Source organism: Prionailurus viverrinus, chromosome A3, assembly GCF_022837055.1.
Source record: "Prionailurus viverrinus isolate Anna chromosome A3, UM_Priviv_1.0, whole genome shotgun sequence".
In the NCBI taxonomy this organism is placed as follows: domain Eukaryota; kingdom Metazoa; phylum Chordata; class Mammalia; order Carnivora; family Felidae; genus Prionailurus; species Prionailurus viverrinus.
In genome coordinates, this window is record NC_062563.1 from 129,338,780 (window position 1) to 129,356,950 (window position 18,171).

An 18,171-nucleotide genomic window follows, 5' to 3' on the forward strand; every position below is an offset into this window, starting at 1 on the left:
GTGCATATTTAAAACAAGGACCGCTAGCACATGACCGTGTGTAAGGGTTAAGGCAAGGCTTACAGTCAGTGGTATCTAAGGAAGGAGAAAGGACTGGGCTGGTACGATTCGGTTAGTTTCACAGACGGGAACTTGAGCCAGGTTTTCAAGGAAGCCTCGTTTACACAGAATACTAATGAGTATTCTCACAGTTTTACCATCTTAATAAACAAACTGATTTTACCAGTCATCTTCCCTTCCAGTCCTTGTCCATAGGCATGTTAACCTTTACACCTAATTGTAGCACAAAAATCAATTCACAATAGCATTTTACTTCTTCCAAAAACACTCTCTTACAAATTCCAAGTCCCTTACACGAAGCAGATACCCTGGTTGTGTCCCCCGACCTCATCCCTAAGGCATTTTACCCAACTTGTTCTGCTGTTTCTCTCCCCTTCACACCATCCCCACATTCCCACACTTAATTCCGGGAATGCAAAAACTTTCTCATTATTATGCTCCTGACACCAAGCTGTCTTGGAAGGAAGCGCCTTCTGCCTGGAGAGGGAGCGGTCCGAGGGCCCGAATGGAAAGTTCTCATCCCCGGGAGACAGGCCGGACTCAGCCACCCCAAGCTGTTTACCAACATGCCAGAAATAGTGATACACCTTCTATGCAAATGAAGTGACGCATCCTAGCACCGAATGAAACGTTCCCTTAAAAAAGTGTGTAGGGCACCTGGGTGGCTCAGCCAGTTAAGCGTCCAACTCTGGATTTCAGCTCAGGTCATGATCCCAGGGATGTGGGAGGGAGCCCCACATCAGGCTCTGCACTGAGCATGGAGCCTACTGGAGATTTTCTCTCTTTCCTCTCTCCCTCTCTCTCTGCCCGCTCTCTCAAAATATATAAACATTTTTCAAAAATTTAATTTTTATTCTGATATTGTTTTGCAAACCATTACACTTCATGGAAGAGCAAAATCTCAATCTACTTTTTTTTTTTTTTAATGTTTATTTATTTTTGAGAGAGAGAGAGACACAGAGCACGAGCAGGGGAGGAGCAGAGAGAGAAGGGAGACACAGAATCTGAAACAGGCTCCAGGCTCCGAGCTGTCAGCACAGAGCCCAACGTGGGGCTCAAACTCACAAACCGTGAGATCGTGACCTGAGCCGAAGCTGGACACTCGATGCTCAACTGACTGAGCCACCCAGGCGCCCCCAATTTACTTTCTATTGAACTTATCAAACAGGAGTTTTATATAAAAAATAATTGCTAGGAATGCAAGCTGGTGCAGCCACTCTGGAAAACAGTATGGAGGTTCCTCAAAAATCTAAAAATAGAACTACCCTAAGACCCAGCAACTGCACTACTAGGCATTTACCCAAGGGATACAGGTGTGCTGTTTCGAAGGGGTGCGTGCACCCCCATGTATACAGCAGCACTATCAACAATAGCCAAAGTATGGAAAGAGTCCAAATGTCCGTCAATGGACGAATGGATAAAGAAGATGTGGTATATATACATATATATATATACATATATACATATATATATACATAAGCTTGTATATAAACAAGTATGTATATACATATATATGTATATATACACATACATATGTATGTATATATACACATACATATATATGTATATGTAGACATACATATACACATATGTATATGTATGTATATACACATGTATATATATGTATGTTATGTATATATATATATACATAAACTTATATACATAAACTTATGTATATATGTACATATATATTATGGGGTATTATTCGGCAATCAAAAAGAATGAAGTCTTGCCATTTACAACTACGTGGATAGAACTGGAGGGTATTATGCTAAGCAAAATTAGTCAGAGAAAGGCAAATATCATGACTTCACTCATATGAGGACTTAAAGATACAAAACAGATGAACATAAGGGAAGGGAAGCAAAAATAACATAAAAACAGGGAGGGGGATAGAACATAAGAGACTCTTAAACACAGAGAACAAACAGAGGGTTACTGGAGGTGGGAGGGGGGATGGGTAAATGGGTAAGGGGCACTGAGAAATCTACTCCTGAAATCATTGTTGCACTATATGCTAACTAATTTGGATATAAATTTAAAAAAATAAAAAAATAAGACAAGTTAAAAAAAAACAAAAACAATGAAATAACATGGGATGCTAAATAACCACACGCTCAGGATTAGAAATAAAATGTAATACACGGGATGTTCATAAAATTTTAGGGATGAATGAAAATTAAACATTTTGAGCATGGAGAAATGGTCCAGTATTATTTGCCTAATGTTTATATAGTATGTAAACATACTGGAAGAAACTTACAAAACTAAATGGTGTACATTCAGAACATTATTTTGTGTAATAAAAATGTTCAAAGAGAAAAAAATAATTGCTACCATGTATCAAAGTTAAATCGTTACACACTCCCACCTGTGCATTCAAATGCATACTGAATTTCTACCTCATTTTTTTTTTTCTATCTCACTCTTCTTCCAAAATACCTCAAACCTAAAAACAACAGGCACGTGAGCGCAAAAGGAAGCTTTACCTTAATTTAGGATTATCAATATATTTCTTAAACTGCTTGACGTTATTCAAAGTTTGTTCAGCTAACTCTCGGGAGGGCTCAACGATGAGAGCTTTCGGAGCATTGGGGAGAAACTTTGTTTGTGCCACCTGTGCATTACCTTAAGAAAACAGAAACGATTGGAACACGTTCAAATCACACCTCAATACTTTTACTTGTAAAGCACCAGCGCAAATATTCCAATATCGGAATTTTCAATAACTGTCGAAAAGTATAGGAGGTGGTCATAAAACAAAATAAAGCTAAGATTCCTAAAATGAACTATGGCTTCTTTAAATTTACTTGCAATAGATGCAATTGATTATATATTTTGTGATAAAGTAAACAAGCTATGAAATTTACTTTAAATAATACAGTGGGTAAGAGTACGAGCTCTGGGCTCGAACTGCTTGGGTTTAAATTCAGTTCTCCCACTTGCTGTGTGTGACCTTGGGCAAGTTACGTCAAGTCCCTGCTCCTCGAGGTCTTCGTCTGTACGGTGGGAAGAGTGCTACCTTACAGGGTAGTGAACACCGATCCGTGTAAAGCACTTGACACGGTGCCCATGGCACTGAATACACACAAGTTCAGAAACACTAGACATCATCATCATGATCAGGTTCCCCAAAAGGCCTACGCTGACACTGAATACTCAAGAGTTTATGAATTGGGTTTTGAAACTGGATTTTACTGACATGGTACGCAAAGATGTGTGACTAAACCAGCAAAGGGAGCATACGGAACTCACTACGAGAAGCCTCCTTACTGGAGTCCTTGCCAGTACCCCATTCCTGAAATTGCTACCCTCTCAGGGGCAATACCTGTGTGCTGTGATTTGACAACATAACCATCCGCTGCCTTGGAAAGAGCAACAAAACCATCTTTTGGTGGAAACTTAAATTCTTCTTCACCGAAGTTAAATTTTAGTTCAGCATTCTAGCATTGAAAAAGAAAAGGAAAATTCTTAACCTACTAGCACACTAACTAATACAAAACAGTGAAGATCAGAGTAGCTTAGAATCATAGCAACATTTTTCTAATTACCTTCAAAACACAAGCAGGAAAGAGGGCTTGGTTCTTCATATGTGGTGGTATTTCAAATGCCAGACCAAGGTCTTTTCCTTAAAAAGAGAGAGAAACTATCAGAAAAGAACCTCCCCTCACTCGCACCATCACCACTATCAACCCAACTGCATTCATGCTTTCGTGTCCTGTTCCCATGGATAAATCGTCCTGCCCAATGCCAGACCTTTCACTTTTTTCACTTTTTTACTTTACTCCTAGAAGTGCCCTTTCTGCCCCCTACATTTCTAAACATTCCCTACCTACTGGATCACTTCCATTAGACGCTTCAACCAGACTTTCCATGGCATACAAGCACACTGCAATAGCTCCCATATTAAAACACAGACAACCTCCTTGAATCCACATCTTCCTCCATTCACCTTCTATTTTCTTTCTCTTCTGTAGTAAAACTCCCTGATCTCCATTTTCACCATGTCACTTCATTTCATCTCATTCTCTATTCAAGTGATTCCCCATCAGGCTCCCCCAACTCACCCATCACGCTCACTAGAAGAGGTCCTTCTCAAGCTCATCAGTGATACCTTCTTGCCAAACCCGGTGGCAAATCTCATCCGTCACCTTCCCAGGTTACACCCATCGGCAGCACTGGACACAATCTGACTATTCCCTCCTCCTTCCAATACTTTCCTCACCTGGACCGCAGGACCTCAACCTCTCTTGCTTCTCCTGCTGGCTCTCCTCCTCATTCGCCTCTGCTGCATTCTCCTCCATCTGCCCACCTCTAACCACAGGAACACCCCAGGCCTCAGATCTCTCCTATTCCTCATCTATTCTCCTTCCCTAAGGGATCTCATCCAGTCTTCCAGCTTTAAATTCATCATTAAGCCAATGTCTCCCAAAGATGTATCTCCAACCCTGACCTCCTGACTTACACACTTAACCAGTTACTTGGCTTTACCACTTAGATGTGTAGGAAGTACCTCCAATTTAATACACCCCAAATAGAAACCCCAGCATCCACATGGCTCCCTATCTACTGCCACCACCCTCACTCACCACTCTGTTTTTAACACAGAAGCCATAATGATATGGTTAAAGATGCCAATTCTCTACTCAAAACCAATCAGGCTTCCAATCTCACTCAGAAAGTTTGTATCATGGCCTATAAGGCCCTATCCTACATGGCCTGGCCTCACTACCTCAACTGACCTAACATTCTACCACCCCTCTCCACGCCCAGTGTTCTCCAGCCCCATTGGCCTCCTCGCTGTTACTCAAATACCTCAGGCACACTTTCCTCCCAAGACCTTTGCGTTTACTGTTCCCTCTGCTTGAAACACTTGGAAGACTTTTGCACAGCTCACCACCCGACTCGTTCGGATTGCTACTCAGATGTCACCTTATCAGAGAGGCTTTTCTGACAACCCTGTGAAAGTAGCATAGCCCTAGACTGCTATCACCTTCCATCCCCCTACCCTGCTTACAATCTCCTTCAGGGCACTCGTTCCCACCTGGCACATTATGCCTCTGTCTCTCCCCACCGGTAGGTAAGCCCCACAAGACTAAACGTGTTTGTCTATCCCATCTTCTACTCATCTTTAGCACCTCCCCGTGTGCCCGGCATACAGGAAATGCTCAGTAAGTATTGGTTCAAAGGTAAGACAGGGAGGGAGAAATGAAGAGGAGGGTAAGGGAATTGTAAGTTATAAATATTTGTTATCATGTATTTTCTCTAATAAGACAATCCACAAAAAGCTCACCATTTTTGGAGAACTTGACATGCCCTTTATCTATATCTAGGTAACATCCAATGGTATCATGCATAGTGAATTCCTAGAAAAGCACAAAGTCAAGTGCTGTTAACAGAAAGCAAAATCATAAAGTTACAAGTTCACGTACAGCTACATCAAAAGTACACGTCAGTTCTTTAAAATAATTCCGTGAGGCCCTAATGTAGGTGTTTAAAACTGCTATTATTTTGGGTGCCTGACTGGCTCAGTCAGTGGAGCGTGCAACTCTTGATCTTGAGGTCGTGAGTTTGGGTCCCATGTTGGGGATAGAGATTACTTAAAAATAAAATCTTTAGGGGCGCCTGGGTGGCGCAGTCGGTTAAGCGTCCGACTTCAGCCAGGTCACGATCTCGCGGTCCGTGAGTTCGAGCCCCGCGTCAGGCTCTGGGCTGACGGCTCGGAGCCTGGAGCCTGTTTCCAATTCTGTGTCTCCCTCTCTCTCTGCCCCTCCCCCGTTCATGCTCTGTCTCTCTCTGTCCCAAAAATAAATAAACGTTAAAAAAAAAATAAAAAAAAAAAAATAAATAAAATCTTTAAAAACAAAACAAACAAAAATGCCTATTACAGCATATCATATGTAACAGCAGAGGCATCTTGACAGGCTTTTTAGAATCAACAGGATACTCGGGCTCATCCACATTAAAAACTACATTTAGATTCATGATTAGATGGGGCGCCTGGGTGGCGCAGTCGGTTAAGCGTCCGACTTCAGCCAGGTCACGATCTCGCGGTCCGGGAGTTCGAGCCCCGCGTCGGGCTCTGGGCTGACGGCTCGGAGCCTGGAGCCTGTTTCCGATTCTGTGTCTCCCTCTCTCTCTGCCCCTCCCCCGTTCATGCTCTGTCTCTCTCTGTCCCAAAAATAAATAAACGTTGGAAAAAAAAAAAAAAAATTTAGATTCATGATTAGATTTTCATGATCAAAAGCAAGAAATGAGAAGAACATAATGCATTCAAGTCAAAGCCAAAATCAAAATGGATGAAAACAAAACAAAGTAGTATATTTGGAAAGGCTAATAAATGGCCACAGGGAAAAATATTTAGCTCATTTTGTAACATTTCTTCACTGAAGTCCAAATCTGAACTTTCTGAGGAAAACATTCAGGAAATCCACTTGAATCTGAGAGTCACTTTTATATCCTCAGTCATGTCACAAGCGATCAAGTAAGTACACAAGAGAACTTAGTAATGCCACGATCAGGTAGAGAATACAACTTACCTCTCCATAATTATCAAACTGTTTATTATGGGATTTCTTTCCTGTTCCACCAAAGCCAAATCCAAACTTGTCAGTACCTAGATTTTAAAATATACGTTATTTACTGGTTAAGAGTAAACGTAAAACTAAACATTCCGCCCATAAAAGAAGTTCACAAATCTACAAGAACTTGAAGCATCTATGCTACGCTGTGTGGTACATATTTATTCATACCGACTTCACTCTTTTTCTTAACTTTGTTCCTCCTCATTTTATACCGTTACAGTATGTACTTCTGAACACTTCAAATCCTTTTGGAACACAGTGAGTATACACACATTTATTTCCAAGTTTCTAAAATATAAACTTTATATGGTTATGCTTATTTATTTTGCTCCCCACTGTAATAAATGTCAACAATCCACAAATATAAATCCGTAAATTCAGTTTATCTTAGAAATGCTTACCTAGGTCTAAGGAAGCCTGCATGGAAGACCAGCCAACCCTGCACAATCCTTGGTCATGACAGGATACTTCATAGTAGTGTTTTCCTGTAAGGGCAAATACTCCGAGATTTATACACACCTAGGATTCACATGCCATGTAGCCACTTTCCCATTGTTTCTGAATTACAATTTGTATGTTCCAAATGAAGAACGGTCTGTCTTTTTGTAACATTAGAAATCTTCTCAGATCCTTACTTAAAGCTACAGAAAGCAAGCTCATGTATTAATACATTACTTCACAAGCTGAGACAAGTACAAATGCCATTTAAATACCTTTCGTCAACCCTTTAGTGGCTCTGCATCCGTGCCACTCCTTCACTTCTCTGCTTTGACAACAAAGACCATCTGACCCAATTGCTGGATTTGAGAAAAACACAAAAAAAATGTCAGTACAATTATATAAATTAAGCATTCAGTCTCACCAATAAAATAATTCTTTCACCTGTTGCAATGTTCCAGACACTGAGACTTACTGATCCTGAGTAACAAGATCTTCCCTACAGGTAATCACCCTTATTCATCCCCTGGAAGGCCCTGGCCATGTGGCGGACTAGTTTCTATACTGTTATCTACACTATCATCTATTAACTCAGATGAGACTTTACTGCATCAAGTCTGGAAAAGAGTCACCACGGCACCTAATCTCACTCACACCGATAACTCAGCTGCATCACCAACACAAATGTGTTCAGACAATCCTTGTCTAGAGTCTTTTAAAGAAATGGATACTACGAGGTGATGCAGCACTCACTCATCAATACCTATTGCTCTGACTTTATGCTTAAATTAGAGCTTGAGCAAATACGACACTAAAAGGAAAACGGCAACTATCTCTGGCTCGTTCCCCAATCCACAGATCCAGAAACCGCAGAGAAAGCAGGGAAAAGCACAAATAAATAAACCTGTGGTTGTTATTCGCTAATATTAGGACCCTACTAAACGATGTTCTGTATTATACCTCATGGGCAGTCACAGTGCTTGTCAGCGCTTACTGGCTCTAAGTAAAGCATACAGCCTTCGTTTGTCCTGGAAAGAAACTGTAACTTCTGTCCCGGCTCAGGCTTACGACCCCAGTTCCCTACCTGAACGTACAACAAACCCTCAAGAAAAGCATCTCATCACACATTTTACTTCACTCGTCAGAAATTAAATTATTTATTCAAAGTATAAATTCTTATTCGTATGGGTACTACGTTCCATAAAACTTTAAACTCTTTAAAAAGTTATCTAAGCAATGGCAAATCCTTAAAATTTCTACATTTAAAATTCTTTACGCATGCATACAGATAGAAACTTTATACAAACTAGAAGTCACGTGGTGGAGAGCAGCAGTTTACATGTTCTGTGGGTCTGTCTGGGGCGTGATTACTCACACTCCCTCTACTTCTTGGTATCCTGCTTCGGTTCTCACCCACACCTGGCGAAAATTCTTCAAGTCAACACTATAGTTCTGCCTCATTCTCTATAAAGGCCACACGATGGTCCTCGGATACACCCTAATCTTTGTTAACCAATCTCTGGGCAGTAATGGCATTCATCCTCTCGTCAGTTTTTACCATTTACAAGTGACGCCACATCTAACAGCTCTGTATGTATATCCTCACATACGGGCACTCATACCTAGACCTTCCAGAAGTATACACATATTTTTAACTAGCAATGCCAAACTGCTTTCCAGAAAGGCAGTAATTTGATAGGCTGGTTATCACTCTGTTCGACTGCTGCCAATCAAATGGGTATAAAACAATACCTCACTGCAACTTCAATTTCCACTTACCTGCTGTCTGTAAACATTGTCTCTGAACGACTATTGTCATTTGGATCTGCTCTCGTGGGCACTGCTGATTCACATCCTTCAGCCACTTTCTTTACGGGTTATCTTTCTTACCAAACAGGTAACTTGTTATCTACATGAGACCCCTTGCCATTTTATACGGTTTCTGCATCCGTCATCAACACTGCAAGTGTTCTTTCTGCACTTTTTTGTTTTTGTCTACTGACGTTCTTCTGTGGTATCTCTTACACGTATGTCTTTAAATATTAAACAAATACACCTCTATCTTTTGCAATTTCCAAGTCTCCTATTTGGGTCAGGAAAAATCTATCCACTTACCAAAAGCAGATCCTCTATCATATGGGTTCATTTGCCATTTGTTGAGCACTAAAAATAAGTTACAAACATATGAAATTGAAAACTCTCTAAAAAACAAGCCAAATATTTTATATTTTACATACCTTAATTCCTCTAGATTTAATATGGCTTTACACATTATTTGGAACGTACAAGTTAAAGCTCTGCCGTTTTTATTCAAGGCAAAATTGAAAGTGAAAACTGAAACAGGTCAAAGGCAATAATCACGGGCCTTCTGGGCTAAAACCTTTTCTCCTCACTTCCTTCACTGCACTTTGTACGAGAAGGCACTGATCCCTGTAAGAACTATGAAGGCACCGATAAATGAATTTTGGTAACTAAACAACCTGATTACAATCATAATGGAAATAAATGACCAACATATCAAGATCTAGTTAAGTATCACTATCATTTTTAAAAGAAAAGTTCTTTATTTTAATTAAATCAATATCCCATTCAAAAGTCACAATTTTTTTTTCCTCCTCCCTTGCATGGGATCAGCATTTTCCTTTTCTAAAACACCTTAATAGTCTATGGATAACCAAAGAATTGTAATAGCTAGAGAACTCTACATGTTTTCAGGCCCAGTTTCCTGACCAATGTAGAAATCTTTCCTAGATTACTTGTGGTCAAATGATATCTATCGTCTGCTTAAACACTCTGATGGAGAAGTAACTTCCCCTGAGGCTCTCTCTTTCTTTGTGGGCTCAATCGAGTTAATTAGTAAGTATTTACACAGAAATCTTCATTAGGTTATTTCTAATTAGTCCTGCTCCTTTCTAGAACAATTATTTTCTCCCCAGATCCCTTCAATGATTTCAATGATTTAACAATTATCCCAACACTTTTTTTATTTATTTCTCTATGTTTACACATCTAGTTTCTTGATTTCCCAGTTTAAGGTGTCAAGACCCAACTAGGCTCCCATGCTGATAGGGCAGGGCCTGCTTGGGATTCTCTCTCCCCCTCTCACTCTGCCTCCCCCCAACTCGCATGCTTTCTCTCTAAATAAATAAATAAATATTTTAAATCAATAAATATCTAATTTGTTTATTTCTCACAGTCCATGATATTCAAAACTACTACCATTCTGGTTATCCTCCTTTGGAAGCATGCTCCTGTATCACCATCTCTCATAAATGATGGTTTACTGTTGTTACAAGTTCTGAAACTACTTTCAAGTAGGCCAACAGTCTAAAGACTTCATATCCATTACCTCGCAATTCCTCTACAAATGAGTTCATTCTACGAACTATGCAACATTGTATCTTTAAATTACTGAGAAGAAAAATGTTGATATACCCAGTTCACTCCACTTAAGCTTGCAATTTTGCCACAATTCTGTTTTGTATCATGAAACAAATAGGACTTAAAACATCAAATTTTTTTAAATAAAAATTTAAAATTTAAATTTAAAATTTAAAATAAATTTTGTCAAAGTATTAACAAAACCATAAATTATTCAAGGTAGAATGGAATTCAGAACCATTTAACAAAAGCGACACAATTTACAGATGAGGAAATTGATGTAAGATTGTTCATGGCACAGATAGGACCCGAAATCCTAATAAAAGACCAGTCTCCAAGTAAACGAGACTAAAACTGAGTTTAAAATTTATACTTTACATTTTAACTTCCTGGACCCCTTTCTTATCTTAAAGGGAAAATGCATGCCTCTTTTCCCTGTGGAAGGCAATACTTCCCACCATCATGGATTTTTACTCCATCAATTTTTTAATAAAATCCTTAATATCTTTGTAAAATATTGCACCAACATATCTTCAATATTAGACATAAGGGTATTATTCTCTCAAAGAGAGCACTACTAGTATTTTAGGAGACAATCTTTTTTTTAATGTTTATTTTTCGGGGAGAGAGAGACAGCAAGTGAGCAAGCGTGGGGGAGGGGCAGAGAGAGAGGGAGACACAGAATCTGAAGCAGATTCCAGGCTCTGAGCTATCAGCACAGAGCCTGACGCAGGGCACGAACCCACGAACCAGGACATGAGCCAAAGTCTCATGCTTAACCGACTGAGCCACCCAGGCGCCCCTAGGAGGGACAATCTTTCACTGTTTATACTGTAAGTGACATTCAGTATCCCTGGTTTCCAAGGCACCAAATGCCTTTACCCCTCCCCTCAGGTATCGACAATAAAAACGCACACTCTGACCTCCCATCTGTCAATGCCAAGAATGAGAATTACTATTTTTATGCAAAAGGTAAATATTACTATGCAAAAGTTACCTGAAGCACCGGTTTTAATTGTTGTTTTTCCTTTTTTGCCTTCCTGTTGGTCTTTCAGAGTTTCATAAACTATCTGGATAACTGGAATACTGAAAGCCTATCAAAGAAACAATTGTTCTCTACATTAGTATTCAGATATTAATGACAGTTTGACAATAGACATTACAGAAGCTATGCATGCACATTCAATAATTACATATTCCAGACTGCTACTCTAATTTCATTTGTCCAAACCCAAAACATGAGCAAGGTAATAAGAGAGTTGATTAAATGAAGGCAATAGGAGACAGCTGATAGCCCAAAACAATACACAAAGGGGACCTGCATAATGAGCCTAAATTAAAGCAGGAAACTACTTTCCAGGCTGACATACTACTTCTCTGGTCCAGGCCAACAGGGGAGCAACCCCTACTGTCAGCCTGTTTATTATAGAGCCATTGCACTAAAATTCAGAAATAAGTATAAATACAGAAGATACTACAACTCTTTATACAAGACCAGTTTAAAACTGTACTATTCTTAAAGGTATACTCTTGTAGATCCTATTTCAGAATTAGGGGGCAACAAGAATATCACCCTCGGTGGCAATCAATTCCTTACATTTTTTAAAGTGTTTATTCATTTTTGAGAGACAGCGTGAGCGTGGGGGAGGGGCACAGAGAGGGAGACAGCATCCCAAGCAGGCCAGAACTCATGACTTGAGCCAAAGTCGCAAGCCCAACCAACTGAGCCACCCAGGTGCCCCTCAATTCCTTACATTTTGGAAAAGGTTGTTTTATTAAATACTTCAAAGCAGAAACTACTGTTCAAACTTACTTTAAAAATTAACTCTTACAGGGGCGCCTGGGTGGCTCAGTCTTGATTTCGGCTCAGGTCATTATCTCGCAGTCGTGAGAGCCACATGGAGTACGGAGCCTGCTTGAGATTCTCTCTCCCTCTCTCTCTGCCCCTCCCCTGCTCTTGTGCATGTGAGTTCGCACTCTCTCTCTCAAAATAAATAAATAAACTTAAAAAAAATAACTCTTACAAAGTAAATCAATTTAAGTTCATTACTTACACCAGTTTTTCCACTTCCTGTTTCTGCAGCCTAAATGGAAAAAAAAGTTGATTGTATCATTTAAGTTGCCAATTAGAAAAGCCAAATTAACATGATACTACATAGAAATCTTTGAGACTTGACTAGCTACCTTTATTGTCACCAGTGCCTCCAGATGACTCAGGCTTCTGCAGTCAACTCTATTGCCAATCTTGTCACTTCTCTCCCATCGCTCAAGAATCTGCTCTCCCGTTCTTTTCCCACTGCTACCATTCAAATCCAAGCCCTCATCATTCTACCCTAGATCATTACAGAAGTATCCTACCAGTATCTAAACTCTGAGCTATACTACAAGCTGCTACCAAATCAGTCTTCATAGACGCGGTTACAACTATGTAACACATCCCCACTTAAAAATGTCCAATGAGCCCCACTGCCAACAAATATCAATTCTTTAACATGATACTTGAGAAAGAGCCCAAGTAATTTGACCCACTATGTACTTCCCATCTTACCTCAAGTTACACACCCCGCCCCCAACACACACATTTTATGCTACCATCTAATTGAATTACTCAGGGGTCAACTCCTGCATCCTCCTGCTCGCTGCTTTTGTTGATACGCTCTCCACATATAAGGTTTTCTCTTTCAGCTTTCCTTTGTCCAAAATCTACTTACCCCAAGTAGAGCCTCTTGTACAACACTTACCTGTGTACCTGTCTTACTGTGCCACAGGGTTTCAGCTTCTCAAGAGTAAAGAGCATATCTAATCCACCTTCGTGTTCCCTACAACTTCTACCTCAGTACTTTGAATAGGGTATGAATAAAAGTAATTCGGTGAAAGTATCATTTTTAAGCCTGGGGAGCTCTTAAAGTGGTCACAAACAGTCCCAGAACTGTGTGTCCTCAACCCAGAAAGACCTCACCAAATGTAAACATACCATAAGGACATCACCGCCTCCTAGGATCAGTGGAATAGATTCAGCCTGGATATCAGTTGGGAGCCTGAAAGAATCATATTTCGAAGAATTTTCGTTAGTAAAAAAGCTAAATAAGTCATGCTAAACTATAAATCTGAAAGAGAATTTTATTTGGTAAACAGTACCCATCTTTTCCAACTAAAAATATATCAGAGTCTAAAAGGGAAGCTTTCTAGAGAATAAGAGAATCCTACGAAAAACTGAATTTTACGTACCAACTAGACTCCAAAATTTTTGATAGAATCTGTAGCAACTCCTTAAATTACTGAACATTGTTGTCCCAGGTGCATTTAAGTTTTATGTACTTACAGCCAATCCATCTCCTCTACAGCTTGAGCAATCTCAGGCATAACACCCATCTCTGAAAACAAAAATGAACTGTAAGAAATTGAGCACACTAAATTGAAATCATACTGCTCTTAAAAGGACTGTTCAGGGAACAGGGAAAAGGCTTTGAAGCACAGCTGTTCTTCAGCACCTCCTGCGTACGGCACCATTAAAAGAGTATAGTTTTGGAGAAAGACTTGAGTTCACGAATAAACTCTCACTTACTAGCAATGTGACCTTGGCAAGCTCTACAGCTTGCAAAGCTATACACCTATTTTCTCCACATAAAATCAGACTGATAGTATCTGCGTTGTAGAGCTACAGAAGATTATAGATGAAAATATGTGATACATGGTCGTCACTCGATACACAGTAGCCACCAGTCCTTCCTTCCTAGGGCTAGTGAAGAAAAATCTACCAGACTTGGAGAGAAGGTTCTATCTTGAGCAACGTCTTGGTTGTTTCATCTAGAAATAATGTGGAAGTTATGCACCTTCACTATTTGAGAACCATGTGATTAGCCTCAGCGACCTGAGAAAAGTGAACGGACAAGTGGAGAGAGAGGCCCACGCTTATTGGCAGCCGGGATCAAACTCGGACTAACTGAAAAGGGAGGGGCCGGTTGTGAAAAGTTGGATACTTAGAAATCGCAGCTGAAGAACTACTGTTCTTAATTGTTCTCATATTTAAATAATTCACTTTGAAGCCAGTCCTAAATGAATAGATTGGGCTATTTCTGATTGAATTTTGTCATTTCTCAAATGAACTGTGGTAGCTGGCACACACGGAGTAGTTAGTTGGATTGTGTAAACCTCCCTTCCAAATAAGTGATTTTTAAGTCTCCATTTACAAAAACGCAGCTTTTATTACTATTACAAAAACATATATTCTTATGAAAAATTTAATAATACTCAAACGTTCCTAAACCCCAGGGATAACCAATTTGGAATTTTTTTTTTTAATTTTTAAGGGAACTTTTTTATTTCTTATAATTGTGAAATGGCATAAATCTATAAATTGAATATATCCAGTGCGAAAACTGCTTTTTCTTTGCATTAGGTGAGAAGAATCACCCTAGCAAGTAACACAGCAAAATAGGTAGAACACTAAAATTTTAGCACATAGTAAACTAGTTCATATAAGTACAAATGACATGGGAAAGTAGGAAAATTGTTTCCAAAAAAGGTTCTCCTACCTCTAAATCTCCCCAGGAAAATCCACAAATCAAAAAAGGAATCAAGATCTAAAGCTGTATACCCAAGCAGACCTTCCTAAGAATTGTTCCCATTAGGGTCTAGCTGTATTCTCTCTAAAATGCAAACTGCTAGAAAAAAGGAGACAGTCTTAAATACGCTGCACTCAGTATACTGCAAGCTGAGGCTGCCGGTGAAATTGTTACACAAGTAGTAACCAGAGACTGCTTTCAGCAAGTTCCAAACTTTCTTTTTTTTTTTCAGCTTATCTACTTTTTTTAAAAAAATTTTTTTTTTCAACGTTTATTTATTTTTGGGACAGAGAGAGACAGAGCATGAACGGGGGAGGGGCAGAGAGAGAGGGAGACACAGAATCAGAAACAGGCTCCAGGCTCTGAGCCATCAGCCCACAGCCCGACGCGGGGGCTCAAACTCACGGACCGCGAGATCGTGACCTGGCTGAAGTCGGAGGCTTAACTGACTGCGCCACCCAGGCGCCCCATCAGCTTATCTACTTTTTGAGAGAGAGAGAGCAAGAGGGAGCAGGGGAGGGGCAGAGGGAGCGAGGGGGAGAATCCCAAGCAGGCTCCACACCATCAGTGCAGAGCAGGATAAGGAGGCTCAAACTCATCAACCCTGAGATCATGACCTGGGCCGGGTAACCCCGGACAACTTCGTGTTTCATTCTGGTCATGTTCTCTGCATGTTTGCTTCGAAACCACGTTTTCTATAAATGTAACACTTAAATATTTAAGGGAAAAATAGGAATATTCATGTTCTGTAATCCTACTTGTCTTTATTTCATATCACACACTCTTCTAGTCCTTCACCCTAACATCACTGAAATTTGCACAGGACTCCCAAAGAAGTGAACCTAATAAAATGACAATCTGAAACTGCTCTGCGCACCTTGGTGCTAACATCTTGTTCTAGGACAGTTGGGCGAAGAAAAACAGCTACCAGTCTAAGTACATTTCCCCTTGCCTCCTATTATAAGATGCAACTAAAACAAATCAGAAATCGCCTCTCGTGACTAAAGGCGTGGAATTCCTAATCTTCCTGTAGGTGTAAGCCAAAGAAAGTACAGTACTGTGTTATATCTGAAGTCATCTTCATAGGTTAAGTGCATTAAAAGACAGTAGGCCTCACTTGATACGTATATGGCTACATAAATTCGCCACCTTTGGTATACATAAGGCTTACGGCAGCTTCGTAAAACTGGATGTAAAAAGGAGGACAGAGAAGACGGGAAAGCGACAACTTTGGGGTTAGATCAGCCACCTCAAATCACTGTTTGGAATACAGGAGGGCATCGTACCGCGAACTAAGAACAAATGAGTTTCCAAAATGTATGCGGGGCTGGTGTGTCTGCGAATATGCTTCAACATAGAACGTTAATGTTGCTACATCAGCGTTTGGCAACAAATAATGATCAGAGGTGTGCCTGCGACTTTTCGTTTTAGGAAGGCCTGAAAAGACTGGACAGAGGCAGGACGGGCATTTCCGACTGACCCTTCCCCACGCCCCGCTGCTTCTCGGCCTGGCCAGGCCCGGAACCGGCGCGGGCAGAAGAGGGCTCCCGAGCGCCACTGCCACGTACGACAGGCCGGAGGCCTAGCGCTACGCCGCCGCGTCGTTTTCGCTGCCGCGGGTGCCCGGGCAGGCCGGCCGACGGCGGGGGAGAAAGGCGAGAGGGTGCAGGGGGAGGCCCGGCGGGCAGCACCTGCAGAGAAAGGCGCTCGCCAACACCGAGGCGGAGGCCGCCACTGGTCCCCCCGCAGTTCGGGGACCGCTGCGGACAGCTCCCTCCTGGAGCGCGCCGCACTTGTCCCCACCGCCCCCACCGCCCCCACCGCCCCCACCGCCCCCACCGCCCCAGTGGCTTCCCGCCCGCTTGCCGGCGCCGCGGCGTGGAGGGAGCCGCCCGCACCAGCCCCCGCTCCAAAGACGCACCAGAAAAGGCCGCCATCTTCGCCCCGTCCCGCGCGGCTCCGCTCGCTCGCCCTCCCTCCGCACTGACACGCTTCGCCTTGGCAGCGCGCGCTTCCGGCCCTCGGCCTGCAGCTTTCCCAGTCCGGGTAGGACCTCAGGCCGGGGAGAATGGTTCCGGCCGAAAGGAAGGCCCGGCCTGGACCCCGCAGCGCGTTGACCAGGTTCAGCCGGACCTCGCCTTGCGTAGGTAGCCAGGACCCGTCGTCATTAGCCGCGCTAATAGTTATCTGTTGTTTAGAGCATGCCATGTGTCATCAGGACCACTTTTCCACATGTGAGGAAGCAGACGTTATGTGATGAAGGTCACACAATGGTCCTGGATGATCAGGGGGTAAGACGTTGCCCTCTCCGCTGCCTCACTCAGCACCCCGACTTCTGAAAAAGCAGGGCCTTGTGGTGTGTGAACGATGGGAAGGATGCGCTGCGCTCATTGCCCGCAAAACCTATACCAGTGAGGGTCTGCACCCAGTAGGCATTCACGTAATACTTTTGATTTAGGTTTCCCAACGTCCATTTTGTTGTTTGATGTAGTACTGATGATATCAAGTTTATTTGACTTCCATACAGTTTTGACTCCTTTCTCTTTGCAGAGAGATGGGAAAAGTAGATCAATGTTTAATCCTCCCTCTACGCACAGGAAGTATCAGTATCTTTCGATGAGGACACAGAGATTCAGGGAAGTTAAGTAACTCACGTAAAGCCACCTGCAGCTACGAAACGGCAGCGGGGGATCCGAGCCACATCTGCTTAACTCCAGGGTGCATGCTGGACCATCTTTAGCTGGTCACAGAACGACCTGGAGAAAAGGAAACCCCTCAGGCAAGATGTATGGGTGGAGTTAGACGTCCAGCTTCAGGATCCCTACTTCCTTGAGTAACCTGTGTAACCTTAGCAAGTCTGGGCTTCAGTTTACTCATCTGTAAACTATCCATGAATAATCGTCCCTGTCTTACAGGATTGTTGGGAGAATTAAGTAGGTAAAGCATAGCACATGTAACAATATATAAGTGTTAGCTTTATTACTGTTACATGTAACGGGACTCTCTTGAAGCTCCAACAGCCAGGGACAATACATTCAGGCCTGCAGCTTCACACCTCCAGGGGGCACCATTTCCCTTATATTCTATGCTGTCATACGTTTTATATACATTTCTATAAATGATACCCCTGAGAGTTATGCAGT

General features: G+C 41.7%; 1 protein-coding gene across 1 annotated transcript in view; it reads right to left on the minus strand.

Moving 5' to 3' along the window:
- Positions 1-17,048, minus strand: part of DDX1 (DEAD-box helicase 1) — a 37,201-nt gene extending 20,153 nt beyond the window's left edge. Inside the window, exons 1-13 of the mRNA XM_047852581.1 lie at positions 16,950-17,048; positions 13,786-13,837; positions 13,438-13,501; positions 12,518-12,547; positions 11,461-11,557; positions 9,198-9,245; positions 7,358-7,441; positions 7,046-7,129; positions 6,600-6,676; positions 5,354-5,426; positions 3,612-3,688; positions 3,389-3,503; positions 2,550-2,688 (exon numbers count right to left, since the gene is read on the minus strand). Coding sequence (XP_047708537.1) covers positions 2,550-2,688; positions 3,389-3,503; positions 3,612-3,688; positions 5,354-5,426; positions 6,600-6,676; positions 7,046-7,129; positions 7,358-7,441; positions 9,198-9,245; positions 11,461-11,557; positions 12,518-12,547; positions 13,438-13,501; positions 13,786-13,837; positions 16,950-16,965 — 956 coding nt within the window. The 5' untranslated portion in view covers positions 16,966-17,048. The remainder of the gene's footprint in view (positions 1-2,549; positions 2,689-3,388; positions 3,504-3,611; positions 3,689-5,353; positions 5,427-6,599; positions 6,677-7,045; positions 7,130-7,357; positions 7,442-9,197; positions 9,246-11,460; positions 11,558-12,517; positions 12,548-13,437; positions 13,502-13,785; positions 13,838-16,949) is intronic.
- Between the last annotated feature and the right edge of the window lie 1,123 nt (positions 17,049-18,171).